Source organism: Lepus europaeus, chromosome 5 (assembly GCF_033115175.1).
Source record: "Lepus europaeus isolate LE1 chromosome 5, mLepTim1.pri, whole genome shotgun sequence".
Classification (NCBI taxonomy): Eukaryota; Metazoa; Chordata; class Mammalia; order Lagomorpha; family Leporidae; genus Lepus; species Lepus europaeus.
Genome location: NC_084831.1, coordinates 139053489 through 139080846, shown reverse-complemented (window position 1 = coordinate 139080846; position 27358 = coordinate 139053489). Strand labels below are relative to the sequence as shown.

Sequence of the window (27358 nt, the reverse complement as noted above, 5' to 3'; positions counted from 1 at the left end):
GGGTGGGAGGAAGAGAAGGGAGAGCGAGGGGGCAGCAAGCCTGCAGGCAGGTGGCTACCAGGGGCCTGCCGCCCAGGACCGAGGTGGAAGAAGCCCCCCCAGGTCCTGCTGCAGGCTTGCTCCAGTGTCTGGAATGGCACCCGCAGAGGCACGTGTGAGGGCATAACCGGAGGACACCCCTCATCTGGGCTAGGAGGAGTCGGCAGGGGACCAGGCCTTGCCAGGACTGCTCTGTGCATTGTGATTCTGGCCACGAGTGGGCTCTGCTCAAAGGCGGGAAGGAGCCAGCCCTCTGGGTCCCAGGTGTGGGACAGAGGCTGCCCCTGGAGAGGTGGGGTGTCTGCCACAGCCGGGGCCTGGTCCCCAGTCATGTGTGTGTATGTAGGGCTCTGAAGGAGACACAGGAGACCTCACAAGTCTCTCTCAGCTCGAGCCATGGCCTGTCCTGAAGGCAGAGGTCAGCCATGTGCCCAGGTGTGTGTGGGGGAGAGGTTGAGGTCCCCAGGAGCAGGTGGAGAATGGGGCGGGAGTCTGGTACCTGTGCAGGGCTGTGTGTTGCAATCGCTGGTCTGACTGTGGGGCCCCTGGCAGGCTGTGTCCCCAGGAGCTGAGCCAGAGCAGTTCCGTCCCCGAGTCTGGAAACCTCCATCACAGGGGGCTGAACAAGCTGACCAGGGAGTCCACAAACCCCAGCCGGCCGGCACTGCCAGGAGAAATGGAGTCCATGGTCACAGTAACAGCAGGTAAGGCGTGCAGGAAGGGTCAGAGCTATGGGGTGGCAGCCCCCAACAGGATCCACCCCCAGCCCCCGGCCCCAGGACAGTCCCAGGCCCACACTGCTAATCCCACACCTGCTTCCTGGGGCAGAGGCTGCAGGACAGTGGCCAGGTCTGCTCTGCCCCCTCTGTGGCCTCCCCTCCCTAGGAGTCCAGAAGCTGCCCAAAGCGTCCTTCTTCCTGGCTCCTCATTGCATCCCAGCATCTAGGTCACTCCAGGGGTGGGAGGGGTATACCTGGGCACACAGGGGGGCTGCAGGGCTCCTCCTGGGTGGACTCTCCAGGGCAGGGTATGGCTCCAGAGTCGGGGCAGAGCCGGGCACGGCGGCGCCAGCCTGGGCCCCCTCCAGGGACAAGGCAACTTTGAGAGCAGGTGGTCCAGGATGTCCAGGCTGTCCAGCCCGGCGCCTCTGGAGGAGGATACAGGACAGGGGCAAGAGGATACAGGATGGATGGTCAGCCCCTCAGCTCACGGGGACCCCACACTCTCCAGTCCCACTTCTAAGGCTCAGAAGCCAGAAGCAGAGCCCCCCCGCTGCAAGTGGCCCCAGCTCCACCCCACCAACACCTCCACCCATGGGTCCAGCTGGCAACTGGCCATAGTCCCACCCATCCTCACATTTCCTGTGGACACCTGTCAGTGCACCGGCCGCCAGTCTCCATCAGCCCCTCCTCTCCTGCTGAAAAGCTTGGCCCCCCTCCTCCTCGCCCTCCTTCTCAGGTTCCTCCCCCTCTCTGTTGAGCTCTCCCTGCCTTGAATTTGCAGGCTCTGCCTGCTCAGTGGAGACCTCAGGACACCACTGGGGACATGGGAAGCAGGGAGCCGTCTGGTACCTTCTGTTGTGCGACACACGCAGCCAGCCCAGGGGGCCACATTGCTCGCCAGACCTGCGGCCACTGGCTCCACCAGACAAGCCATCTGCCCCTTACCTGTCAAAGCCCTGTCCCCCAACACAAGTTCAGGGGCTGCTTCTCAGCCTGTGAGGCTTCGCTGGCACTGGCTAGCAGGTCACCGGGCATGCAATGGGAGGAGGAAGGGGGCTCTGCCGTACCTGTACCACACTCCGTGTGGCAAACCTGCAGCTCCCGCGTATCACCTTCACATGGGGCACCCCCATAGGCCGCCGGAGGGTTGGAGGGAGACCTGGGAGCAGAGGCAGCTTCTGGGTCCCTCACTTTCCTGTCCCTGCCCCCACCTCACCTTCTGTGTCCTGTCCTCCACCTCCCCCACCCCCATCCCACTTCTCTCATCTCCTTTCCTCTTCGTACACACCTGAACCTGGCCCTCATTCCAGAGCCACAGGAGTGGTCACAGGGAGCCCAGGAGGACCAGGCTGACCAGCCACAGGGCTGGGGACAGCCCCCTGGCTCACACAGCAGCGACCCCCGCTCACACACGCTGCAGGGGGAGCGAGACCACACGCCCATCAGGTGTGGGGAGGCCCCCGTCCAGGCTGCCTCCCCTGAGCCCCCAGCCCCCAGCCCCAGCACAGCTATCCTCACCAGTGGCTGCAGTTGTCCAGGAGGAAGGACACCCCCGGCTGCTTCAGCTCCTCGCCCACGAGGCAGGGGCACTCAGAGAGGGGCAGGCAGCGGCTGTCGAGGAGGAGGAGCCCAGGGGGGCAACGGCATCCTGGGGGCACGGGTTGGTGGGAAGAGCACTCAGCTCTGGGAAGGGGCACAGCAGGCAGGGGAGAATGGAGACAGAGGGCTGGTGGGCCTCGGAGGGCACCCCTCACTCCCCCCGCATGCCAGGTTGGCCTCACCCTCCACACAGAGCCCACTGCAGCTGCTGTTGGCTTCAGGATCCAGGCAGGTGGGTGGGCATGGGGGCACCAGGCCCTGCTGGCACAGCTCCGCGCTCACATGCACACGGCCCAGCCCGCAGTCTGGGAGGAGGCAGGCAGCAGCTGGGGTGGGCACAGGGAGGCCCAGAGACCTGCCCATGGGCCCACCCGTAGGCCAGCCCAGCTCCCCCTACCTGTGCCGCCTGTGCAGGGCTGCAAGTGGCAAGGCACCCTCTGCTGGGAGGTCCCTGGGCAGGGGGCACCGCCATTCTTGGGTGGGGGGTCCACACAGCTCCTCCGGCGACTCCGATGACCACCCCCACAGGAGACGCTGCAGGGTCCCCAGGCCTCCCACTCGGCCCATGCCCCAGGCACTGCAGGGGAAGGAAGAAAGTGGGTCAGAGGGCGCGACACAGATGGGCAGAGCCAGAGGAACCTCCCCCCGCGGCATGAGAGCCGAGGGAAGTGCCCTTGGTATCCTCCTCTTCTGTCCCAGGAAACCTCTTGTGGGTGGGGGAACCTGGGGAAAAGATTTCTAGGTGCCTCCTAGGGATGAAAGCTGGGGACTCTGGCAAAGGGCAGGGCTTGTGGGAACATGAAGTGGAGCTCCCCCTGGTGGTGGCAAACGAAAGTAGGCCCCAGGGTTAGGAGCTGCATGCTGGGGAGAGACCCCTGCGTGGGATGCCCCTCTCTGAGAAGCACAGGGGAGGGGTGGGGGACCAGCCCCTCAGATTCCTGGAGCGAAAGGGCTACAGGGACTTCAGTGTGGAGTCCAAGGACAAGGCGGCACAGCGCACGGACATCTGGCTCTGACCGATGTCCTCTAGGACACCCTCTGTCTTCCCTCAAGGCCACCCAGGCAGGGCAGAAGGGGCAGGGGCAGGGGTGCAGGCTTCCTGAAAGCCCTTTGAGGGCTCAAGGCGGTTACATAAGAAAGGCACCATGCTCCTTGAGTCCCAGGGTCAGAGACTGGACCATGGGGACGGGGTGGAGGGTGCTGCCCTGGTGAGGGTCTCAGGTGGGCACTCCACAGGGCTTCCCACCCCCATGAGGGGGTCCGAGGGTGCCAGGCTACCTGGGCAGGCCTGCAGGAAGCAGGACTGGCTGCGGAGTCGCTCCAGCAGGCAGTTGCCCCCAGGCAGGGGAGGCCGCAGCAGATCTCGGCGCTGGAAGGCGAGGCCCAGGCCGCAGCTGTGGCTGCAACTGCTCCAGCCAGACCAGGGAGCCAGCACGCAGTCCACTGCCAGTGACAGGGGACGCAGAGCTCAGAGCCGGCTCAGGCAGGAGCAAGGCCCACAGGGCTGCCACCACCCCAACCTTCACGTACCACAGCCGTCCTCATCTGAGCCATCCTGGCAGTCGGGCTTCAGGTCACATTGCCGCTCAGCAGGCAGGCACTCCCCGCTGCCACAGATCACTTGCCTTGGGGAGCAGAGGGCTTGGGAGGCCGGCAAGCCAGGCAGGGCCGTGGTGGGCACCGTGAAGGGCAGTGGGCTTGCTGCCCGGGAGGTAGGGGTGGGGACCAGGGAGCAACAGAAGTGACTTCTGGCTGGAATATAAACTGAACCCCTTCAACCTCCAGCCAAGAGTGGAAAAATGCTGGCTGGCCAGGGGCGCTGGCCTCCCCTTCCTCCTGGTGCCACCCACAGCCCATGCCCAAAGCAGACCTGCCATGGTACATGGCTGAGATCCAGGACCTTTGGTCTGCACAGGCTCTGACACAGGCTCTCTGTTCGACAGAGGCTCCCAGGGTGTCCACAGAGAAAAATCAGAGCATCCACAAGAGCAGTTCATGCCTGTGGGTACCCTGGCCCTGAATGGTACCCCTTGAGCGCCTCTTCCTGTGACTGGTTAACACTTGGTTTCTCCTCTCCCGATTGGAAGACTGCTCTACCTTTGGTGGATGGATGGGAGGACGGATAAGTGAGTTGCTGATGGGTGCATGTATGCTTGGATAGTGGGTGGGTGGGTGGATAGGTGGATGTTTGGATGTTTAGATGGATAGATGAATGGGTGAGTGAATGAGTGGATGGATGACTAGTGGATGATGTGCATATGTATGTATGGATGGATGGATAGGTGGATAGATGGATGTATGTTTACATGGGTGGATGGACGGATGGACAGACAATGGGTGAATGGGCATTAGGGCAGGTGAGTCTCCTCAGGTCACACAGAAGACAGAAGACCTGTCCCATCCCCAAAGACACACATACTCATTTTTACCCATTCAGTTTCTCTCCACTCCCTGCTGCCCCAAGCCCCTGCGAGGTCCTTTGCTTATGAGCTAGAAACAGAGGACAGGGGCTCCCCCAAACTGAACAGGATGGCACGGACTGACTGTCAAGGAGCCTGCGGGCCCCACGCTCACCACAGCGCCTCTCGTCAGAGCCATCGAGGCAATCCTCCGTCCCGTCACACAGCTGCTTGGGCTCCACGCAGCCCAGGACCTCACAGGGCATCTGGCCAGGGCTGCACGGAGTGACGTTCTGGCCTGCGGGCATCATCAGAGCCAGCTGACCAGGGTCCTGCCTGCCCTATCCCTCCTGTCATGTCCCAGAGGTCCTCAACCTCCCTGCTCTTGGCATCTAGAGAGCCCCCTTTCTGCCTCAAGGAGTAAATTGGATCAGGAGGCTGGGATTGAGGCTCGGTTCCACCAAAATGGCTTTGAGAAAAGCAGCCAACCCTCCAGGGAAGTTGGGCTCCCTCAGGCTTTGGACACTGGCAGGGTATGCAGTCTCACCAGCTGGGGTCCCTGGAGGCACCGGGCGTAGGGGGAACATGGTCACAGTGGCCATTCTGGGTCGTGACTGGGATGTGAGGGTGGTGGTCATGGTTGGCTCGGATTCCCCAGAATCTGGGTGAGGAGCCTCGGGGGCTGGGACTGGACTCACTGTCTTCTCTGTGGGTGGAGGAGAGAGGCGGGGGAGGTGTGCACAGGCCCCCTTCCTGTGACAGGGAGTGACCCAGGCCCTCAGGGGGACCCCAGAATCCTGCAGGGGTGCAATGACAGCCACCACAGACCACACCCCACCTTCTGAGAAGCCTCAGAACTAAAAGGGTAGTCCCAGGAGGATTCCAACTGAAGGCAGTGGAAAGCCCAGTTTTGATCTGAGGTTTATACTTAAGTCTCTAAAAGACACAAATGGCAAGGTCACTATAAAAGATGCTTACTGAGAAACAGAAAGAAGAACCCCACCAGAGATTTGCTGTATAATTGAAAAACCTAGTGTTGAGCTTCCTGGCAACCACAGTGAAAAGGACATTGAAATCTCATTTTCTTGCAATCTCCTTTCACCTTCAGAGGCAGCCTTCACTTCCAGAGCCAGACTAGACTGTCCCATGGGTCTACCTGCTGTGGACCTGAGGATGGCTGCTTTCTTTGCTCCTCAACAAAGACACAGAAACATGGTCCAGCTCCCGAGTCTGGCACAGGGATCAGATGCTGCTTGGAATGCCCACATCCCATATCTAAGTGCCTGGACTCCAGTCTGGGTTCACTGCTGATTCCAGCTTCCTACTAACATGCACTATGGGAGGCAGCGGGTAGTGCTTCAAGTACTTGGGTCCTTGCCACATACATGGGAGACCCGGATTGAGGTCCAGGCTCCTGGCTTGCCCTTGGCCCTACCCTGGTTGCTGCAGGCATCTAGAGAGTGAAGCCACAGGTGGGAGATTTCTCCTGCCCGCCCCTACCTCCCCACTAACCCCTTTCAAATAAAATGAAAATAAATCAATTGAAATAAAAACAGTTGTTCAGCCAAGCTTCTGAACAACTTCCATCCAAACCCACAGGGAAGGCAGGTACAGGGTGCCTAGGACACTCCCTTGTCTCATGGATGGGGAAACTAAAGCCAGACATGTGCTGTGGGGCTGCCCAATGTCTTCCACAGCCCACGCCTCACTCTCCTCCCTGGCTGCCTCTCCCTGGGCTGCGGCACAGGTGAATAACAGGTAGTCTGGGGAGGCTGGCACATGGCCAGATCGGGGACACCTTCCTTGTCCTGGTTAGGGGCAGGCTAACTTGATGATCTTGCCCACACCCATGCCCACTTGGAGACTCTGTGCCAGTAAGCACTTCAGAAAGGGGGACCCGGCCGTGTGAGTGGGCAAGCAGAGGGAGTCCAGGCTGGGGGCCAGCCGCAGGAGCCTCCCTGTGACACCCTGGCATCCAGGAAGGTGCACACGGCAGGACCTAGCTGTGGCCAAGGTGCTCCGTGTTGGAAGCCTCTGAGAGATAACTACCCCTTGCTCTGGAAGGCTGTAAGAGGAGACCTGGAGTTTGTGCAGATACCTGTAGGGGGCATGAGTGACCCCTGCTGGGCAGGCCAGCGTCTAGTCTCTGCCAGTCCCTGCGGAGGGAGGGAGAGGGCTCAGGTACCGGGTGCACTGCAGGCCCATCCAGCACCACCCTCTCATGCCCACGGCGGATGCAGCTCAGCCACCCACAGTCCCACTGTGCCCCCTCCCCATTTTCTCTGTGTCTCCTCCATGGCCCAGGGCAGCGCTGAGGATGGAGCTGATTCTCCTGCAAGTGAGGTGGGCTCTCATCTCTGCACTGGGCCCCCTCAGGGCCTGCCCACCACTCTCACGGGCTCTGGGGCACTCGTGTCACTGGCTCATCAGCGTAATTCACATTAGCTCTTGTTTCCCAGACATCCCTGTCCTCACACACACACACACACACACACACTGATCCTGCGTGGGAAAGGCCCTGCCCCCTCTTCTCCTTGGGACACCTCCCCCAACCTCTGGCGTCCCCAGGCACAGTTCTTGTCCCAGTCTGAGAGTAGGTGCCCTGGAGCTGGCCTCTCTGGCCCCTAGGCCAGTGCTCTGCCCCACGCATCCCTGCACTTCCGTCCACCCCTCCACCCCTGCCCGCCTGCCCGCCGCCCGGCTCTGACTGGCCTGAGGCTCCCAGGCCTGACACAGAGCAGCACCAGGGAATACAGATGGAGGAGACACCACTGAGGTTGGAGGAGACAGCAGGGCAGGGCCAGGCCCTGAGAGCCAATGAGGTCTAGGCTGTGCCCTGGTGCCGGCCCCACAGTTTCCCACTCACCTCCCCAGGCTGGGGGTGTGACAGCTGTCCTGACTGCGTGGAGAGGGCTGGGGTCTTGGCTGTGGAATGGACTCTGGGAAGACAAATCACCAGAGGGGCTCTCGTAGCCTCAGAGACACCCCCTACCCACATGACCTACCCAGTCGGGAGGCCGGGGGTCTCTGGGCCAGGGTGGGGCATTCAGGCAAGGCACAAAGCACAAAGGCAGGGCTCCCAATAGTGGCTCTCTACTCAAGCTCATGTTAGAATCACCAGGGGGGCTTGCAAAACACACATCCATGGGTTCCATCCTGCAGGGCCGTGAGGGGCCTGAGAACCTGCATTTCCAACCAGTTCCAGGCGATGGCTGCAGCTGCTGGTGCAGCAGCCATATTGAGATCACTGATGCTTTAAGAAAGGCTTAGAATCCAGATGCCCAGGATTCTTCCCAGCACACGTGATCCATGGGCCCCCAGGCAGCACAGGGCACCTCCCCCTGCTGGGTCCACGTCTAGGCAGGGTGCAACTGGGCAGGGGCCACACCATACCTGCCAGTGCCTGCAGGCAGAGGCCAGCAGCCTTCCTCATCAGAGCTGTCTGTGCAGTCTGCAACACCATCGCACACACCTCCCGTTGGGACACACTCACCATTCTCACAGCGGTGCCTGGCGCCTGGGCATGGGGACACTGGCGGGGACACTGCATGGGGTGGGGGTGGGGGTGGGGTGTTGCTGAAGGCTCCTGTCATCCCACTCCCGCTCCCTCCTCTGCAGCCCAGCCTGTACCTGCCTCACAGCCCAGCAGCTCAGCCCACAGGAAGACGCTGCGCCGAACGTCGTTGTGGGGGACATCACGGGGCCACACGCGGATGTACCTCGCCTGCACCATCTGGCCAAATGTCCACACCTCGGGGGCCTCGCCACCCTGACTTTCAGGGACAAGCTGCAGCAGAGAGCACCTGCTGACCATGGCTCTGCTGGAGGCCCCTTCTCTCTGCCCTGTTCAAGTCCCACAGCCTTCAAGGCAGGGTCCCATGAGTCTCCCTGGAGTTGCCATGTGGGTCCTGGCTGAAGCTCCTTCCACTGAGCGAGCAGGGCTCTGAGGGCAGAGGCCAGGGGGTGCTCACTGCTGTGGCACCACAGCTCGGCCTGGCACCTGGCACAGAGCAGGTGCTCCTGAACAGTGAGAGTGACCCACTGGTGTGGACGGATTCTAACCACTCACAGGCTTTGTCTCCCCAGGGAGGATGCGCACCAGGAGGGCAGGGCGTAGCCCAGGCTGCTCCACGAGGACCCATGTGGGTCTGCACTCCCTGGAGTTGTCAGTGAATTTGACAGCTCCTTTCTACCCCCAGCTGTAGAATTTTGCATGCCTACCCTGAGCTACTTCAGTGGTTTCTCAAGTCCACTTAACAGTGGCCCCTGGGTCCTCTGCTCCACAGAGCACAGTCCCTGCTACTTACAGGTGTCCGACAAGCAACAGGTGTAGGGCCTGCTCCTCAGGGAGATTGAAAGGAACTTGGGGACAATGACAAAGTGGCATGGTGGGTTACTGGCACAAGGGCCCATGGGTGGTACCTTGGGTGGAGGCAGGGTGCCCGGCAGGATGTCGTGATAGTCATGCCAGTGCAGACCATCAATGCTGAACTGGAGGGAGAAGCTGGTGACGTAAGCACTGGAGGGACGAGCGCCCTGCATGATGATGCCTGGGGAGAGGCCAGGGCCAGGGCAAGGACCAGAGATGAGGGAGGCACCCCTGCCCCACCTCACCCCAGCCCCCATCACTGTCCCTTCACACCTCCTCTGTGCACCTCAGACTCCCTGCTCACCAGTTAGGTTTCGGGGCTGCAGCAGGTCCAGCTGCAGGTAGTGTTCTCCAGGGCTCCATGTCTGAGGGTGGGGAACCCTGGTGGGAGCCCCCAGGAGGTGCTCCAGCTGCTGGGGCAATGCGTGTAGGCCCTCCTCGGGCAGCTGGGGCAGGTGCAGGGGAGCGTAGCAGGGGTCTGGACACAGAAAGGACAGAGGCTGGGGAGGGGAGGATGGAGCTGGGGTGGGGAGGATGGAGCTGGGGAGGGGAGGACAGAGCTGGGGTGGGGAGGACGGAGCTGGGGAGGGGAGGACGGAGCTGGGGTGGGGAGGACGGAGCTGGGGAGGGGAGGATGGAGCTGGGGTGGGGAGGATGGAGCTGGGCAGGGAGGACAGAGGCTGGCAGGGGCTGCCCGCATGTTAGGAAGCCAAGCAGAGCCAGCAAATCTGAAAGGCTCAGCCAGCTGAGCTTGGCCCAGGACCAGAGGTTGGTCCCAAGATGGCAGAATCAGGGGAGGCCACTTCAGATGGGATGACTCTCACACTCTTAGGATGTCCTCCACTGCATGGGACGCCAGGGGTCCTGGGACCCCTTCCAGGTTGGGCAACATATTCCCTCTCGACACCCATCCTGAAGGCACGCAGCTCTTACCGCCCAGTGAAGGCAGAATGTAGGTGGTCAGACGGGGTCCAATCTGGGGACTGGGCTCTGGAGCTTGGGCAGGAGTGGTCACTGGAGACACTGTGTGGTTTTCTCCTGTTGACGACACTCGGGGGTCAGGAGGCAGAGGCCAAAAGAGGCTCACACCAGTCCTCAGCCCAACACTCCAGGCTTCTCCCTGCTTCCTTGTTCCCTGCTTCCCGGGAACAACCTCCTAACTGGAAAAGCTCCACCTCCTCTCCTTGGTGTGAATTGTAGGTTGTCACCTCTACTGAATAGAGAATGTGGAACAAAATTGCCAATCTTAAGCCATTTTTGGACCAAGACAGAGCAGGAGCAGCTCCTAAGCCAGGCTGCTGTCATTAATGGGGCATATTTGTGTGTTTCTATTCAGGTCCAGTTTTGCAGGCTAGAGTCCAGTTACCCCTCGCCAGCTAACCTGTGCAGTGAACAACCTGTACAACTGTCCATGCCGACTCCATCCTAACCTCAGCAACCTGTGGGTGCACTTTTAGGATAAGGAAGTTGGACCCATAAGTTACACCCATTTTTGAACCTTTGCCCCTCTCCCATTTCATTTGCAACTCATTTCCAAGTAAAGATGCTCTTGAAAAAGCATCTTAGCAAGATAAAGCCCACCTGTATCTTGGCTGCTCTGCAGGAGACAGGGAAGCAAGCATGCCTGACCTGGAGAGAGGGGGGCACCCTCAAGGATGGCACCATGGGGGAAGCAGAATGCCCCAATGGGACAGGGCAGGCAAGAAGAGAGAGAGAGAGAGAGAGAAAGAGAGAGAGAGAGAGAGAGCGCAGGGACAAGCTCCAGAGGGCTCATTCCCTCTCCTGGGTCTAGCACCAGGTTTCCCAGTTTCCCATCCTCCTGAGGCTGGGATGTCTGGCTGGCCCCCTGGCCCCCTGCTCCATGCCACCATCCTCAGCTCTCTCCAAGAACCCCTGCCACACCCCAGACCCACTCACCAGGCAGGGCACAGTGACAGCACGATTCTCCCACACCTTCCACTAGGACCCAGCCCTGTAGAGCACGGAAGTCAGGCACCTGTCCACCTCCTCCGAGCCCGGCCTCTGCCCACCCCACTCCCAGACACCTCACCTTGGGGCAGCTGCCCAGTGGGCAGTAGGGGGAGCAGTGTGCAGTGTGGTTGTGCAGACACTGGCACACAAGGCAGGGGCCCCCACGCCAGCGCTCCCCAACACGGCGGGCCCGGCCCCTCTGCTCACAGCCCTCGCACAGCTCTGTCTGGCACCTAGGGAGGGAGGGTTGGCACTGGCCTGTGAGGGGGCCCCACGGTGGCCAACCCTCTGGTTTACTGGAACTGTGTATGGGGATTCCTGGGACTCAGGACGAGTGGGGATATCTGGCCACCCTATCCCCCACCCAACCGCTGCACCTGAAAACTGCAAGTAGCCTACAAGAGGAGGGAGACAATTTGTGCCAGCCCAGTGGGGACCAGGTGGGCAGATCCTGCCCACTCCTGCCCTGGATTTATCAAGCAGCATTTGTAGACTCTGTCTACCCTGCTTTTGGATCTAAGGGGAAGAAAACTGAAATAGGAGAGGACTGGGGATCCCCAAAGATGCTGGGAGTACTGGGGTTTAGACATGGGGGTCCACAGGGTCGGGGTCCTAACTGGGAATCTGTGATGGATGCAGAGCTGCTGGCATGTGAAGGGCCAAACAAGAAGCTGCCTGAGCAGGAGGTGGGGGTGAGGATGGGTCCCTGGGGTGGGGCACAGCACCTGCGGGCCTTGCGGTGGATGCCACGGCATTGGTGACCTTGGCCCACGAGGCGGGGGTTGTTGGGACTCCGGAAGGACCATTGGATGCTCTGGCTCCCGCAAGGGCCCAGGCACTCGGCCCAGGGGGACCAAGATGACCAACCACAGCTCACTAGGGGTGCAGGGCAAGAGTCAGGGCCAGAAAGAGGGGCTGGGTGGCCCGGGGATGGGACAGGGAGCCCAGGGAAGGGAAAGGAAGGCCCCACCTGCACAGTCTGGGTTGGGCCGGCAGCGTCGCGGCCTCCCATCTTGGCAGACACAGAGTCGGCAGTTGGTCTTGATGCGCTGCCCAGGCCAGTAGCGGGCACCATCCACCAGGCAGGGGCACTGCCGAGGCCACACACACCGCCCCTCGCTGCCCAGCACCTGACCTTCTGGGCACCAGCAGCCTAGGAAGGCCCAGGGTGAGGCTTCCATCCACAGATACAGAGCCTGACCCTGGGCCTAGAGTTCCCATACCTGGGCTGCTGCAGGAATGGTCAGGTGGGCACCTGGCCTGGACAGAGATGTCATCACAGGTCAGAGGGCAGGGGGCACAGGGCCAGAACACTAGCTCCCCCGAGCAGGTGGCATTGGGGCAGCCATCCTGGGAGCAGGGCTCTGAGACGAAGCAGAAGCAGAGGTCAGAGGTCAGGGCGGGTGGGCCTGCAGCAGAGGCAAACCTCCCCCCTGCAGCAGGGCCCACCTGTGCCCCACCTGGGGCCCTCCTCCCTTCTACTCACTAGTTTGGCGGGTGCTGTGAGGGCCTCCAGGCAGCAAGGCACAGGCCTGGCCTCCATTCTGGGGCGGGTGGCAGTGGCGCTGCCGTGTCACAGTCCCTTGGCATGGGTCAGAGCACACAGACCAGGGAGACCAGGAGCTCCACTCACCGTCCACTGGGAAGGGGAAGGGCAGGAAGCTTTGAGGCAGGCCCAGTGGACTTCCTTGCACCTCTACTGCACCGGCCCCACTGTCCTCTGCCCCTCCCTCGTGGCCCAGGCCACTTACCTGGGCAGGCCACAGTGAAGCAGGCCTGAGACTGGTGCTCGGGGCCTGGGCAGTACTGTAGCACCGGAACACTGGGCGGGGAGCAGCGGCGGCTCCGGCCCTGCACCCCAGGCCCGCAGGTCTGGCTGCACGGGCTCCACGGGCTCCAGGGGCTCCAGGCCCCGCAACCCTGTTCTTCTGGGGAGGGCCCTGCCTCCCCTGCCAACGTGCAGTCGGGTTGCCCATCACACACCTGGGGAGCAGGGTGAGGGTCACTCAGGGCTCCCGCTGTACTGGGGCGGGGGACACAGTGTCCCCGCCTTCTCCACCCCGTTCCCCACCCTCACCAGCTGGAAACCAATGCAGACTCCATTTGGGCAGGTGTATTCTGGGCAGGGGTCCCCTGTCCTGTTGGGGCCTCCTGGGGCTGGCAGCCTCTCTGGGGAAGAAGAGCAAAAACAGTCATGGGGGGCAGGGCTCTCTTCCTGGCTCATGCAACCATGCCCCCCACCCCCATCGTGGGAACAAAGTGTCCATACCACAGCCCAGCTCGTCGTCACCCTGGGGACAGTCAGGGCTCCCGTCGCAGAGCTGCTCTGGCTTCAGGCATAGCCAGGGAGCCAAGCCGCAGGGGAAGAGGCCGGGGCAGGGCGGCAGCTGGGTGGAGCCTGTGGATACCATTGGACATGGCCTGCTGCCCTTCTCGGCCCCTTGGGGAAGAGGAGCTGGCACTGGGAGGGGGCAGGTAGGAGCAGAGCCAACAGGGGGCGGTATCAGGCTCACAGGACACTGAAAGGAGGGGCAGGCAGGCCTGGGGAGGGGTGGCCAGCACCTTGCAGCACTGATTTGCAGGGGACAACGAGTGCTCCACTCAGGTGTGGCGGGGAGAAGCTGGGGACAGAGAAGCCCTCCACAGAGACTCACTCCGTCTTGACCCTTCTTGCCCAGCTGTGGGCCAAGACTAAAGCCCTCTTCCTTCTCTCCCCAGGGCTGGGTGAGGGGGCATACAAGTTTTAAACAGAAAGTCTCTTGCAAAAGAGCAGAGAAGAGGGGAAAGCGGCACGGATTATTCAGATGCCTCCGCACCTCCATCATTCTCTAGCTGCGCCCCCTGGGGGCGGCAGGGGGCGTTGGCGGGGAGCGGTGCGCGCGCGGGGAGAGGCGCGGACAGGGCGCTCACCGCAGGCGTCGGGAGCCTCGTCCAAGCCATCGGGGCACTGCCGCACGCCATCGCAGAACTGCCCCGGGGCCACGCAGTGCGGGCCGCTGGCGCAGGGCACGTGGTGCGGCGCACAGGGCCGGCCGCAGCCGCGCTCGTCACTGCCGTCGGTGCAGTCCTCCTCGGCGTCGCAGCGCCAGCCCCGCGGTGTGCACTCGCCGCTGCCGCACGGGAACTCCCAGGGGCCGCAGGGAGGCGCTGCGGCGGGCACTGGGTGACACCCTGGGCGACGCACAACCGGCTCCGCCGCCCCGGGCGGGCGTGTCTCGCGTTGCTACCGCAGCCGCAGGCCCCTCCGCGCTGCAGGCCCGCCCTGGCCCCCGCCCCTTACTCCACCTCCAGCCCCTCCCCGAGGTCAGACCCCTCCTGCATTTTGCTGCCTCCTTGGCCCAGGAACTTCCACTACACACCCTTTTCGCTCAGGGAGGCCTTAACGGCTTGGAAGTAAGGGCTAGGCTCCTTCGATCTCCCTAAGAAGCCCTCTCCTCCCTTCGATGTCTGGAAGTCTGCCGGCTGCGTCTCACCGCAGAGCGCCGCAGCCAACGCCCTCTCCCACCCTCCCTCTCTTGGCCAGCCCCAGCCAGCCTTCTCACGCCAGTCCCCACTGGAGACTCACCAGCGCCGCTGCTGGCGGAGGGACTTGGTGCAGTGTCCACGGAGCCAGTGGATGGGCCAGGCAAGGTGCCAGCGGGGGGCACGGGCAGAGAGGGCAGGGGGCAATGCCCAGGCCCCTCATCCGCGCCATCAGGGCAGTCCCAGGCTCCGTCACAGAGCTGGAAGGCCCGCACACAGGTACCATCAGCACAGAACACCTCCCCAGGCACGCAGTCCACCTGCCCTGCAACCAGAAGAGAGGAGCTGTTCCAACAACCACTGTCCTGACTCTCTCTGGGAACACATAGGGGGAACCTGGCCAAGCAAGGATAGGCTCATGTGGAGTTGGGGTGTGTGTGTGTGTGTGTGTGTGAGGGGTGCCTGGTGGGCAGGAATGCAGGGTGGGGCAACTCACCTAGACAGGACTCTTCATCAGCAGCATCTGGGCAGTCAGGGTGCCCGTCGCACAGCAGGGCGGGGGGCAGGCAGTGCCCATCAGCACAGGCCAATGAGTCTGGTGGGCACGGGCAGCCTTGCTCATCCATGCCATCTCCACAATCATCCTGCCCATCACAGAGCAGGGCCAGGGGCAGGCAGTGGCCAGAGCTGCAGGACATCTGCCCCTCACCACAGCCTGGGGTGGCACAGCCTGGCGTAGGGCAAGTGAACAGGCTCAAGACACTGTTGAAAGATCCTAGAGAAGCCCCAACCCCAGCAGGAGCAAACACCCTACCCACACCTCAGCCCTTACAAGTCGTAGCTCCGGCAGTGGGAACAGCGGGGCAGCAGGGGGAAGCCACTCTGGGGGCACCTGCTGCAGCCCTAGTAAACCCAGTTTCCCGTCCCTGTCATTGCCACACACAGGCGAGGACACTCACCCTCCTCGTCTGAACCATCGCCACAGTCATCCTGGTTGTCACAAAGCCACTCATGGGGCACACAGTGCCCGCTCTCCTGGCACAGGGCCTCTCCCTCTGCACAGCCAGGCACCACCTCCTCACAGTGGGTACCGTCACTGCCACAGTGCCACTGGCTTTCCTGGCACGTACTGAGCACACAGAGCCCCGGGATCAGCACAGGCAGGGCTCCTCTAAGCACTCCCCAGCCCACCTCACTCACCAGTTCTCACAGTCCTTCTGCAGCACAGTCCCCGGCGGGAAGGAGCTGCCACGCCACTCACAGGGGCAGGCAGCCGGCTCCACGCAGCTTCCTCCTGAGAGCACAGACAGCAGGGCTCCGAGAGAAAGTGGCACAGGGCTCCTGGCCCTGCCCTGCCCCCCATGGCCTCGTGGCCCTTTCCCAGTCCCAGTGCCCCCTCCCCTCCGCCCGTTCTGCCTCTACATACCATGCAGCAGGGTCCCCTCGGGGCAGAAGCAGCCCTCCACACAGGCAACTGCCCGGCAGTGCCACTCAGGCACAGACTGGTGGTCATGGCAGGTTGGGGGACATGTGGGCCCACAGGCCTCATACACCTGTCCGCCTTCACACTGCAAGGCTGGGTAGAGAGGAGAGAGGCTTGGTTTGCCAAGCTGCAAAGGTACTAGTTTGCAGTGGTACTGGGTGAGCTAGCCGAATGTGACACCCATGGAGTACACAGGACACATGGAGACTTCCCCCAGGCACTTTGGAACATGTCAGCTCTGCGTGGCAGCCATTGGTGTCTACTTTGTTCATCTAGAAAAGCATCTGGCCCACAGTGAGCACTCAAGCCGCATTTGCCCTTGAGCACCTGAAAGGCTGGCTGGCTGAACGTGGGATGGGTGGGAGGGCAGGTACACTCACGGCACAGCTCCTGACTGCGCCAGCGCACATGGTGGCCGTGCCGGGCACACTCGTCTGCGTAGGTGGCGATGGCAGAGCAGAGGCACTCACAGTCACCTCCCGAATCGCAGCTGTGGGAGGGAGCACTCAGCACCCTCAGAACCTGGTCCCCCCAACCTTCACCCCTCAGCAGGCCGGCCGCTCCTCACCCGCAGGCATCGTAAACACACCACTCGTAGTGCTGCTGTGGGGCCACTGTGGAGTGGCACTGGGCAAAAAGTGGCTGCAGCATCACCCCGCAGCGGGCCCGAGCCCAGCCGGCCCGGTGGGTGTTCACCTGTAGGCACAGATGCACTTGTATACAGCGCCTGGCCAGCCCGAAGCCCTCCTCTGCCCCAGGCTCCGGAACCCCCACCTCCCTTCTCCCTTTCCTGCTGGGCTCACAGTGCAGGGGTGCGGCAGGTCTCCTGGCTCAGGACAGAGGGGACTGAGGCGCCAGGAGTGGGCAGCTAGCTCAGCTGTGGGCTCCAGGACTCCCTGGCGGCTCCGCAGGTCATTACTGGCATCTCCGTCAAAGTCTCCACACAACCCAGCCACACGGCCATGGAACTGGGGAGAGAGCTGCACCAGGACCCGGGTGCCTGGCAGCAGCATCATAGACAATGACCCTGGGGCCCTCACCAGGGCCTTGGTGGGGAGAAAAGACCCAAGGTGTGTGGGTACCCTCCTGCATGGTTCCCACCCCACCAACAGGAGGCGCTGGTGCCCTCTTGGGGGAGTGATTGATGGTGATACATAAACAGACCTACATTTGGGGTGGGAGTGGGGGTGAGAAGTAGCAGTGCCATTTTATTTTTCTAATTGGAGCCAGGCTGGGGAGGAAGTAGGAATATTCTCCATCTGGCCAGATTCTGGATGAAGAACTGGGCTCCAGGATGGACAGTGAGATCTCCCACTGCCGCAGCTCTCAGTGGCCACAAGCTTGGGGACAGCTCCACTGTGCTGAGCCAAGTCCGTAGGAGGGTTATTTGGGCTTCCCTCAGTTTCCCAGTCACAGTTCTATTTCTAAACCACCAACTGCCTGTGTCTGGGTGATGGGATGTTATGAGATTTATTTGCATTTCTTCTCTCTAAAACTTAGTATTTTCTAAATGTTGCTTTGCCGAAGTGATATTGCTCTCAGGATAAAGAACAATAGAATTATGCAAACATCTTTTGGAAACTGACCCGCTTGGTCTGAGAGTTAGGGGTGGCAGCTGGGCTAGGGGAATGGAGCAGAGGCTAGGAGAGGGGTGGTCAGTCTGGGAATCTGCCCTGGGTGGGCGAGGGGTGCTCAGCCCTGACCTTGGAGCTACGTGGGTCAGGAAGAAGGACCATCAGGCAGTGGGAGGGAGGGCTTGGCAGAGTCCAGCCCCTTGGTGCTAAGGCCAAGTACAGATCAGGTGGGCAGGGAGCTGACCTCCATCCCAGAGCAGGGTGAGGCCCAGGCGGGTTGTCAGCAGCAGGAAGAGGCCGGCTCGGCGCAGGCTCAGCCCAGGGCCTGTGTACACCTTGGGGGGTGTAATGCTCACCCCATTCACCATCACCGCCTGGCCTGTGGAGGAACAGATGCATTCAGGCCCAGCCTGGCGTAAATGGCCTTGCCACACATGCTTCTTGTGCTTCTCTACCTACATGACCCTGGCAAGGCATTCAACTCCTCTGTGTCTTGAATTCAGGGACTCTCCCAGAGCTACAGGTCCCAACCATGAGGAGAGGCACCAGGCCCAGGGAGGAGGCTGTGAGAGGATTACAGGGAGCCCTGGGGAGCTGTGATGCCAGGCTAGTGCACCCCACCTCTCCACAGGCAGTGCACCCACCTCTGAGCAGGTGCACGACAGTGGTCTCCAGACGCACAGCCAGTGCCTTGGTGCAGGTGAGGCCACTGGCCCCGCAGGGCAGGTTCTGGGCAGAGACGCTGAAGTGGCCGCTGGCCTCTCGCACCAGCAGGTACTCACAGGCCCCAGGGAAGGTGAGAGCCAGTCCATCAAAGGTCACATAGTGGGGGCCGCCGGATGCCTGGCACCGACCACTGCACTGATGCTTTGTGCAGTGCCACTGCCGGTCCAGGCACACGCTGCAGGCAGGGTTGGGAGGGATAAAAAGTCACTGAAGGGGCCCTGGCAGCTGTGCATGGGGCATGCAGCTGGCCTGGGTTCCAAAGAACCCCAGTGGGGCCTTCAGTTGTGGAGGGAGCTTGGAAGGTTCCCATCATCCATGCCAACCCAGACTTCCTATCCCACCTACCACCACCCCCTCTTCTAGTGGAGGGAGCTTGGGGTCATGGAGTCAAAGGGTTCCAGGTCCTGGGGGCTGGACATACCAAACATTGCAGTCTTCCTGGATGGTGGCGTTGGGTGGGTACCACTGCCCATTGTGACGGCAGGGACAGAGGTCAGGAGGCACACAGCGCTCCTCCTGGGCAGAGGGCAGGGACAAGGGGCACTGCAGAGAGCTGCCTGACGGCTCTGCCTACTCTTTGGGGCAGCTAGGGGGAGCAGACAGTACCCTGGCTTTGGGAAGACCACCCCACTGCCCCATGCAGCCCCTTCCCAGCCTCACCAGCAGCACGGTGCCTGGGGGACAGACACAGCTGTCAGTGCCACCCGTGGGGCAGGAGAGGTTGGCGCTGAGGTTGTCGCAGGTGAGGAGGCAGGCACCAGGGGCATAGACAAGCTCCCGGGGGCAGAATGTCCGCTGTGGGGGGCAGCGGTGAGCTGTGCAGTTCCAGAGACCCCTGTCCTGGCAGACACTGCCAGCAGATGGGAGGGAGGGAGTAAGAGTCAGGCCCCGATCTGACCCGGTGAGAGTCTCAGGCCCCGACACTGGGGACCCCGGTGTCTGCATCCTCCAATGTTGAGGGCAAAGCCAGTCCTCACACCGGAGACCTGAGCAGCTCACCTCCCAACAGCCAAAAGACCATGCTGGGGACAGACACTGGCGCCCCTTCCGCCCTGGCTGGGCCAGTCTCTGGGCCAAAACATTGAGCCCTATCTCTCAGCCTGGGTAGGAGACAGGTTCCACCGGAGCCTCACCCTCACCACCAAGCCTTGGATACTGGCCCCAAACCCGCTTTTCTTTCTCATTAACAAGCTGTCAAACCCATCTGAGCCTGTTTCCTAATCTGCAAAGTGGGGTCAATCCTTCTACTTCCTACTTCACTAGATTATTCTGGACTCTAGCGCCCCAGCCCCTACCCCGTCCCAGACACAGCCCAGCCCACTCTCTCGGAAGCTCCTCTGTATCACACTAGGTGCTGCCCTTGCCTCAGACGCTGCCACCCTCACCAGCGGTTGCAGTTCTTTGTGATGGCACTGCCAGGTGCATAGCGGTGGGCTCCAAGCTGGCAGGAGCAAAGGCTGGGGGGCACACACTGGCCCTCGGGGTCCCATAGCAGCCCTGGGGGGCAGTTACAACCAGCCACACAGCCACCCAGCTCCCCGCAGTCTTCTGGCTGTCCGCAGTGCAGACCACACACCGGGGCACACTCCTGGTACTCCTGGCCTCCAGGACACAGCACAGCTGGGCACAGGGACACATGCGGATCAGGGGCACAACCAATGCCAGCTCTGACTACACCTCCTGTGCCTCCCCCAGGGGAATAATAAGTCCAGCAAAACCCTCAAGTTCAGAGGTTCTCCCCAGCTACTCCTAAAAGGAGGCTGGTAAACGAGCTGGGTCTGGCTGGGCCCAGGGACTCACGGCAGAGGGTTTCGTTCCTCCAGAGAGGCGGGGCCCCCTCCTGGGCACAGCGGCGCGCATAGGCGGAAAGCACTGGGCACAGGCAGTCCCTGCCGGTGGCACAGCCACACACGGCTGCCAGGCAGCGCAGCCGGAATGGCTCCCTGTCCACCAGCCCATGGCACTCCTTGGGAGGGAGACAGGAAGTGGGTCAGCTCCTCCCCCACGGATAGCCCCATCCCCTCAAGTCCCCACTGTGCCCTCCCTGTCCTCAGCAGCTCTGTGGTTAAGGCCGTCTGTCTCCCTTAATCCTCCCCAAAGCCCAGAAGGAGGGTAGAGCAGGTGTTTTCCCATCTTACAGGAGAGGAAGGAGCCCAAGCTGGCTACCTGAAAGGTTGAGCCTTGCAGGATGGCACAGGCTGCCTCTGCAAAAATGTGGTGCTGGGAGTGGATGCTGCAGGGAGAGAGGGGGGCACTGTCCCCTGGGGGACAGCTTTCCTTGCCCAGCACCTGGAACTTGCTAGTGAAGGCAGCAACGCTGGTCTCCACGTCCCCTGCTGGTGTCAGGAAATCATCCCACTGGTTCCAGGTGAAGGTGCCACACAGGCCCTGCACCTGGGCCACAGGAGTGCACAGAGGACAGTCACATCCAGTCCCACTGTGGCCTTGCCCAGCCACTCATCCACCACCCTGGCACACCTGATGGGCAAGCCGAGGGTCCAAGGTGATGTAGGCTGCCGGGTCAGATAGCCCCCAGAGGAGTCGGGCCCCTGGCCAGCGCAGCAGCAGGAAGGTAGAGGAGGCATGGAAGATGCTGAGCCCTCTAGCACCAATCCAGGGCAAGTGTACATCCTCACCATCAACCAGGACAGCTCCTGGAACAAGGAGCCTGATGAGGGGAGTTGGGGCAGCAGGTGCGAGTAGGGGGCTGCAAGGAGGGAAGGACCTTGGGGTTGAAGTGGGAGGGCCGGTGTCAGGGCCTCAAATAGAATGACCTCTGGAGGTCACCTGTCCTACTTGAGCCCTCCCTTCCTCCAGCATCCATTTTTGCCTGTCCCTTTCTCTTTGAGGTCAGCATGTGAGAAAGCCATGAATATACGGAGATGCAGAGAGAGGGGGGGAGGGGGAGGTATGGAGCACAGTGCTGAGAGGGCCTGCCAGGCCTGGTCACACCACCAGGGCTCCTCGACTCTCCTCATTGTATGGCTTTCTTTTTCCCCCAAAGACAGGTCAGAAGATGCCTTAGAAAATTTTCCCAGGACAATGTCTGCTTCAGATCTGGAAGACTGGTGGAAGTTGAGGCAGGGGACAGTCTTGGCCTCCAAGTGGTGGGAGGAGAGGGGACAAAGGCCTGGCGAGTGGCCTGAGGAGGCGGGGCTGAGGCTACCTGAGTCCCTGAGCTGGATGTGGGTATCTCCCAGAGAGACAGAGAGGGCGTGGAGGCAGCTGCCAGAGTCGCAGGCCCCGTGCTCCAGCGTGATCAGCAGCTGCCCCTTCGTGTAGTCCTGGGGGGTAGGGGCAGAGCCTCAGGTTATCTGGGGAGGCCTCTGTGAACCTTCTCTACAGAATACCTTCAGTACAGCCGGGGGTAGGTGAGGCCCGACCCTGGCCAAGGGCTGGTGTGTGTGTGTGTGCATGTATATGCATGTGCATCTTTGGCTGTGTGTGCTGTGTCAGGAGGGTGGCCACCAGTCACCTGAGGACACCATGCTGCTTGTAAAGCAGCGGGAATGACCCAGTAGTTAGGTGGAGAGATGACTGATGAGACTCCAATGGGCTGAACAGAACAGGGCCTGCACCTGAGCCCGGGAAGTGACAGGACTTTATTGGGAGTGGGCTGGAGTGGGAAGGAACACTTCACATTCCCTATGGCTGTCTTGCCTGAAGTGGCCCGTGATGAGCCCAGTCTGTCCTATGTGTGAGAGGGGACTCTGGGGACAGTTTGGTTTTGAGGCCCTGGGCTGGGGTGGTGAGGACAGGGAGATTCTCCTGGGGCGCCTAAGGAGCAGGTGGGAAACGGAATGTGGGCTCTGGGACGGCAGAGCCATCTCCCCACAACAGTGGGTCTCACTCAACTTTTCCTTGCATGGCTGTGAGCTTTGTTGATTTCTTTAATGCTTTCCTTGCAGTCACCAGGATACCCCCTAGGCAGGCCCCAGCTCTAGCAAGACCCCCCTACCCCTTCCCGGAGCTTGTCCTCTGCCCACCTGCACCAAGTTGTAGCGGCAACCCTGGCTGCCTCGGAAGGAGAAGCTCCGCCCATCAAAAGTGAGGTAGTGGCCGTCCCCGCCCACTGCACACTCAGCAGGGCACCGGGCCTGGGCACAGTGCCAGAGGCCATCCTGGCACACGCTGTGGGCACAGTGTTATGTGGCATCAGCTGAGCTGGAGAGGACTTCCTTCCCCAGCATCCCAGTACCTTCTCTCCCCCCACCATCCCTGGAAGGGGTAGACAGCACTAGCCAGGTGTCAGCAGGACCACCCATCATGCCGGGAGAAGTGGCAGATCTGTGCGGGAGGCCTAGGAGAAGGCTCACTATTTGGGGGAGGCAGGCTGCAGCCACAGCATAAAAGTGGGAATCAGAGAGAACCACACAGCCACCACCCTCGGCAAGGCCTGGGGACCCACCACGGGTTACACAGCTGGTGCACAGTGTCACCAGGGGCATAGCGCTGGCGCCGGTGGTAGCAGGGGCATCGGGCAACGGGCACACAGAGGGCGCCATCCCAGAAGAGGCCGGCCGGGCACTCACAGCCACTCACACACTCTTCTCGGCAGGACGGCTCCTCGGCCTCACCCACTGCTGAGCAGCTGCGTGGGCAGGAGGAGACGCAGTCCGAGTAGAGCTGGCCCCCAGGGCACAGGCGCTCTGTGGGCACAGAAGAGGGGCTGTAGTCCTCTGCCAGAACTGGCCCCGAGGAGGTGGGAGGCCCTGGGAGGTGGCAGAGGAAGGCCCTTGGCCAATTCTGCAGGGCAGGAGGCCTAGTCAGTACCACAGAAGCCAGGCTTCCGCCAGTGCACATGGACACGCTGCTTGGCACAGGTCTGGGCGTAGATGGTGAACGTGGTGCACACGGCCTGCCGCAGCTCCTCCCGACTGCTGCCTGCCATGGCCCCTGCACAGTAGGTGATGAGGCAGGCCTCGTGGTACTCATCTGGGGGAACCTGCCAAGAATGGACATCCCCTCAGCCCATAAGTGCCTTCTTGCCAGTACCTGCCACCTTCTGCTTCCATTACCTCCGGATTGATAAACAGAATGAGTACTGGAAAATTGCTCTGAGATTCTGTATATGAGACACTGCATATTCCAGAGACAGAGCTGAGGGCAGAGAGGGACCTGGCTAGAATAATGGCCCAAAGCAATCTAGTGGCAGGACCAGTTTACCTAACTGGCACCTCTGTAGCACTGATCCCTTGGAGCCAGATACCATCCCTATCACTACCCATACCTGGGCATGGCACTGCCGGAATGGATTGTCCAGCAGTTGGTGGCACACGTCCTGGGCTTCTGCTCGCAGTCGGCCAGGTTCAACTCCTGCCCCTGTGTCCCCCAGGAGGCCCTCACAGCCCTGGGCCACCTCCACTGCATCCAGACACCCAGGCTGGTGACAAACAGAGGCAAGCCAGATGGCAGTGGTGAGGGACATTAACCAGGGCACCCAGAAGGTGACCACTGCCCTTGTATCCAGTTCAAGGTCCTACTGCAGTGCCCATCCTGGGGCTATGGACAGCAGCAGGGTGGCAAGCCCCACTGGGGAGAGGAAAGTGGTTCCATGAGCAGCTACTGGGCCAGGGCGGCAGATGCATGCCCTCACAGTCAGCTTATGGCAGGTAGCTGGGCTCCTTGTGGGACCCCAGGGCCCAGCTCTGGGAGATAGCCCATCCCATCCTGGGAACAGACCAGAGATGGAGACAGAACAAAGGCTGGGAGGAGTAGGAGCAGTGGCTGGGGCTGAGAAGCCAGGAGAGGGCAGGCAGGTGGGGACAGGGCCCCAGGAGGACATTCTCACCTCAGAGTCAAGGAGCCTCCAGGAATTCCCAAAGGTGGCAGCTAACATGGCCAGTTCCCCACCTGGTTCTACAAAGTCATCTGAGGACAGACGAGGTAGAGGTGTGGGACCTGAGGTTTCCTATGTCTCCCTCCCTCCTGTACCCACTACCCAAGCTGCACCTCCACTTACCCTCAGGCCGGCCATTGTAGAGCCCACAGAGGCCCTGTGTCAGTCCCCAGAGCTCATGGTCCACCGAGATGGAGACTGCGCTGGACCTGTCCAGCCGCACAACGACTCCTAGGCCCCCTGACAGCACCAGCCAGTCCCCCTGCCACTGCAGGCTCAACCCTGGGCAGGGGGAGGGGGTCACTTGGTCTCCTGTGGCCACTCTCCTCACCCCTCCCACCTCTACAGCAGGGCTCAAGCAGCTCAGAGAAGGACAGGAGCAGGGAAGAAATCTCACAACTCTGGAGAGCTCTGCACTTTATCTCCCATACACCCACACACATACATGCGTGTGCACATACACACAGGCACATGGAAGCCCACCCCCACCTTGCCCCTGGGATCCCAGCCAGGACAAAGCTTCCAGCAGGAGAGCCTCCCTTCGATTAGCCCCAAAGTGCTTCCTCATCATATACTCCCAAGGCCCATGGGGAAACTGAGGTTCAATGCTCCCTTGATGTTGGGGCAGTTAAGCTGAGGGACTTGCCCAAGGCTACACTCTGAGGGAGATAATGGGGCGGGGAAGGTGGTTTCTCATTTCCAGACCCCTTCCACCAGCAGTGTTGGGGGTGAGGAGGCAGAGGCTGCATTGTAAGCTGACCTCAGCTGCTCTTCTGAACCTGCCCAGAAGGTGGGCAGCCTGACCAAGAGGGGCCAGTAAGACCCTGGGCAGTCAGTTTCTTGCCCCACCATGCCCTCACCGTGGAGCAGCCGAGACTCCCCCTCGGGGACCAGCTGCCCATTCACAGAGACATGGCCACCCTGGACCAGTACCTCCTCGGGGCCCATTGCCACACGAACCTGGGAGGACGCAGAGTGCAAAGGGATCAGTGGCTCAGCTCCCCTGTGCTGCCCTTCCCTGGGGCCATCCCCAGCTCCTGCACCTCACCGAATGACAGTTCCCAGGCTGGGGACAGTGGCCCCCAGGCCGCAGGTGGACAGCCCAGGTGGAATCAGCCACTCCTGCCAGCAGGTAGGTGCAGCGGCCCAGGAAGTGGTAGTGGCGCCCATCAAAGGTGCGGTAGTGGAAGCCAGACCAGGTGGCACAGGTGGCTGAGGGACGCTGGCGCTGGCTCCAGAGCTGGCCCACAGCCCCTGCCAGGGGCTGCAGGAGGGCCGGGGAAGAGGTGTTGCCTGGCAAGACACACCACTAGTAAGCCTCTGCTCAGGCACAGGACACTGGGCTCCCAGCAGAGCAGGAGGCAGGAGGGCAGGGCACAGTCATTGTGGCAGGAAGGGGAGCAGCCAGGGCCCTGAACAAGACCCAGAGCTCAGCACCTCTCCGTGGGGGTGGTGAATGCTGGGCTCTGTGGACCCACCTGGGAGGCGCTGGTTGGAACAGCTGAGGCAGGCCTGGGAGCTGCTATTCCACCAGCTGTGTCCCCAGGGCTGGGAGCAGCACTCCTCCAGGCTGCCTGCTGAGGCATTAACTGAGCCTGCCTGCAGCTGGCAATACCAGGTGGCAAAGCAGTGGCTGGCAGGGCCGGCTTTGGCGAGAGCTGTGGTGGGCAGAAGAGAGAACGGAGAGGAATCAGACTATGTATGGGGCAGCTGGGACTCTCAGCCTGGCCTGCTCCCTTCCTCAGCCAGCCTGCATTGCTCCTAAACTATAGATGTGGGTTTCCCTCCCCTGCCCAGGAGCCCCCAGAAGGTACCGCTCACCCCAACCTGCTCAGGCACTTACCCTCAGTGCAGTGGGTGCCGCCCCAGCCTGGGCAGCATGCCCTCACTGTCCGGTTCCACATGGCAGGCCGGGTTTCTGGGGGCCTGCACCCACCGAGAAGGAGGACACGGGGAGAGGTGTTAGTGCCCAATCCAGCCTCACCACAGGAAAGGGCCTGGGACATTTAGTCTGGCCATCTATTCTGTGAGGGGCCTTATCTCGCATTTTCCCCTCTTGGCCTTAATGTTCTCACATGCAAATTGAGGACATTGGGAATCTGTCTAGGGGGCCAGCAGAGGGAGCAGGCCCGGTGCCACTTGCGGCTCTGCCCACTGTTGGTGCTCACTCATCCACCCACTCCAAGCTTGCACTCTCCGCCCTTCTCTGGGCCCACCCATGACCTGCTTCCCAAATGCCTGCTTCTGCCAGGACCTCCCCAGCCCTCCCCGTTTCAGGATGTCCGGCTGTCATCCCTTCCTTCCTGGTAGATAGTGCAGGCTCTGACCCTCACTCACTTGTAGATGGGACAGAGTCCAGGCACTGGTGGCCCTGTGAGCCCTGCACGGCCATTCCAGGGCAGGGCCGGCTGCCAGCCCAGGCGACTGTAATGGTAGAGACTGGTGCAGGGCACCAGGTCCTCCTGGCGAGGGGCTACTTCCTCTTCCACGTGGATTGTCTCTGTCCACTCACACCACCGCCTGGCCAAGGAGGGGAAACCACAGCTGTCCCTTGGCCTCCCAGAAGCCCTGTCACTTGGGACCCCACTCCCATCCATAAGAGTGAACTTCCAGGAGTTATTGAAACCACAAGGTGGAGAGAGCAGCCCAGGGTGGGGGAGGCTGGTGCCCTGAGGGTCTCCGGGCAGAGGGCAGCAGCAGGAAGATCTTAATGGGAGGGATACAGGGTGGACTGCTTACCCATCGGCCAGTGCCCACACCACCCCATAGAGGAGGGCAGGCAGCAGCATGGTGTCCCTGCCTGGCCTCCTCTGGGGGGAGGTGAGGCCTGGCTTGAAGGATGTGATGCTGCGGAAGGGTTGCAGGGGAGCAGTGCTGGTCTCCTCTGCTCCACACTGCTGACTCTTGCAGCCAGGTGGGCAGCCTGTTCAAGGCAGCCAGGAGAGCTAGGCTCTCTGGGCTGGGGAGGCTTTATCCCGCCTCATCCCCCCAACCCCCACCCTGGGGCACCAGCTGACAAGAACCAGATTGGACTTGCCCACACCACCCCCTCGAGGCCAACTCTCCCAGGAAACAATCCCCCAGCTGTGTGTGTAAAGGGGAGGGGGGGTGTCGCCAGACTCTGAGCCTCTGACATGTCCATACCCTCAAGCACTGTTGCAGATTAACCCGGGGG

At 61.6% G+C, this 27358-nt stretch overlaps 1 protein-coding gene across 1 annotated transcript in view; it reads right to left on the bottom strand.

The window, feature by feature from the left end:
* Positions 1-26972, bottom strand: part of LOC133759271 (SCO-spondin-like) — a 50927-nt gene extending 23955 nt beyond the window's left edge. The window contains exons 1-55 of the mRNA XM_062190201.1: positions 26923-26972; positions 26521-26703; positions 26027-26109; positions 25662-25841; positions 25232-25476; positions 25044-25143; positions 24307-24465; positions 24136-24215; positions 23575-23727; positions 23118-23289; positions 22753-22993; positions 22331-22475; positions 21511-21628; positions 20823-20998; positions 20511-20738; positions 20145-20310; positions 19730-19964; positions 19005-19194; positions 18766-18860; positions 18263-18519; positions 17863-17997; positions 16848-17044; positions 16613-16740; positions 16425-16534; positions 15988-16137; positions 15762-15855; positions 15521-15690; positions 15058-15291; positions 14665-14886; positions 14010-14246; positions 13177-13268; positions 12851-13082; positions 12586-12738; positions 12323-12463; positions 12070-12252; positions 11825-11975; positions 11179-11332; positions 11046-11100; positions 10062-10166; positions 9433-9606; positions 9182-9309; positions 8399-8546; positions 8153-8303; positions 7626-7698; positions 6858-6915; positions 4935-5057; positions 3891-4061; positions 3639-3803; positions 2758-2937; positions 2543-2665; positions 2280-2409; positions 2050-2175; positions 1829-1920; positions 1013-1186; positions 539-703 (exon numbers count right to left, since the gene is read on the bottom strand). Of these exons, the coding sequence (XP_062046185.1) occupies positions 539-703; positions 1013-1186; positions 1829-1920; positions 2050-2175; positions 2280-2409; positions 2543-2665; positions 2758-2937; positions 3639-3803; positions 3891-4061; positions 4935-5057; positions 6858-6915; positions 7626-7698; positions 8153-8303; positions 8399-8546; positions 9182-9309; positions 9433-9606; positions 10062-10166; positions 11046-11100; positions 11179-11332; positions 11825-11975; positions 12070-12252; positions 12323-12463; positions 12586-12738; positions 12851-13082; positions 13177-13268; positions 14010-14246; positions 14665-14886; positions 15058-15291; positions 15521-15690; positions 15762-15855; positions 15988-16137; positions 16425-16534; positions 16613-16740; positions 16848-17044; positions 17863-17997; positions 18263-18519; positions 18766-18860; positions 19005-19194; positions 19730-19964; positions 20145-20310; positions 20511-20738; positions 20823-20998; positions 21511-21628; positions 22331-22475; positions 22753-22993; positions 23118-23289; positions 23575-23727; positions 24136-24215; positions 24307-24465; positions 25044-25143; positions 25232-25476; positions 25662-25841; positions 26027-26109; positions 26521-26703; positions 26923-26972 (8380 nt within the window). The remainder of the gene's footprint in view (positions 1-538; positions 704-1012; positions 1187-1828; positions 1921-2049; positions 2176-2279; positions 2410-2542; positions 2666-2757; positions 2938-3638; positions 3804-3890; positions 4062-4934; positions 5058-6857; positions 6916-7625; positions 7699-8152; positions 8304-8398; positions 8547-9181; positions 9310-9432; positions 9607-10061; positions 10167-11045; positions 11101-11178; positions 11333-11824; positions 11976-12069; positions 12253-12322; positions 12464-12585; positions 12739-12850; positions 13083-13176; positions 13269-14009; positions 14247-14664; positions 14887-15057; positions 15292-15520; positions 15691-15761; positions 15856-15987; positions 16138-16424; positions 16535-16612; positions 16741-16847; positions 17045-17862; positions 17998-18262; positions 18520-18765; positions 18861-19004; positions 19195-19729; positions 19965-20144; positions 20311-20510; positions 20739-20822; positions 20999-21510; positions 21629-22330; positions 22476-22752; positions 22994-23117; positions 23290-23574; positions 23728-24135; positions 24216-24306; positions 24466-25043; positions 25144-25231; positions 25477-25661; positions 25842-26026; positions 26110-26520; positions 26704-26922) is intronic.
* Positions 26973-27358: the final 386 nt, after the last annotated feature.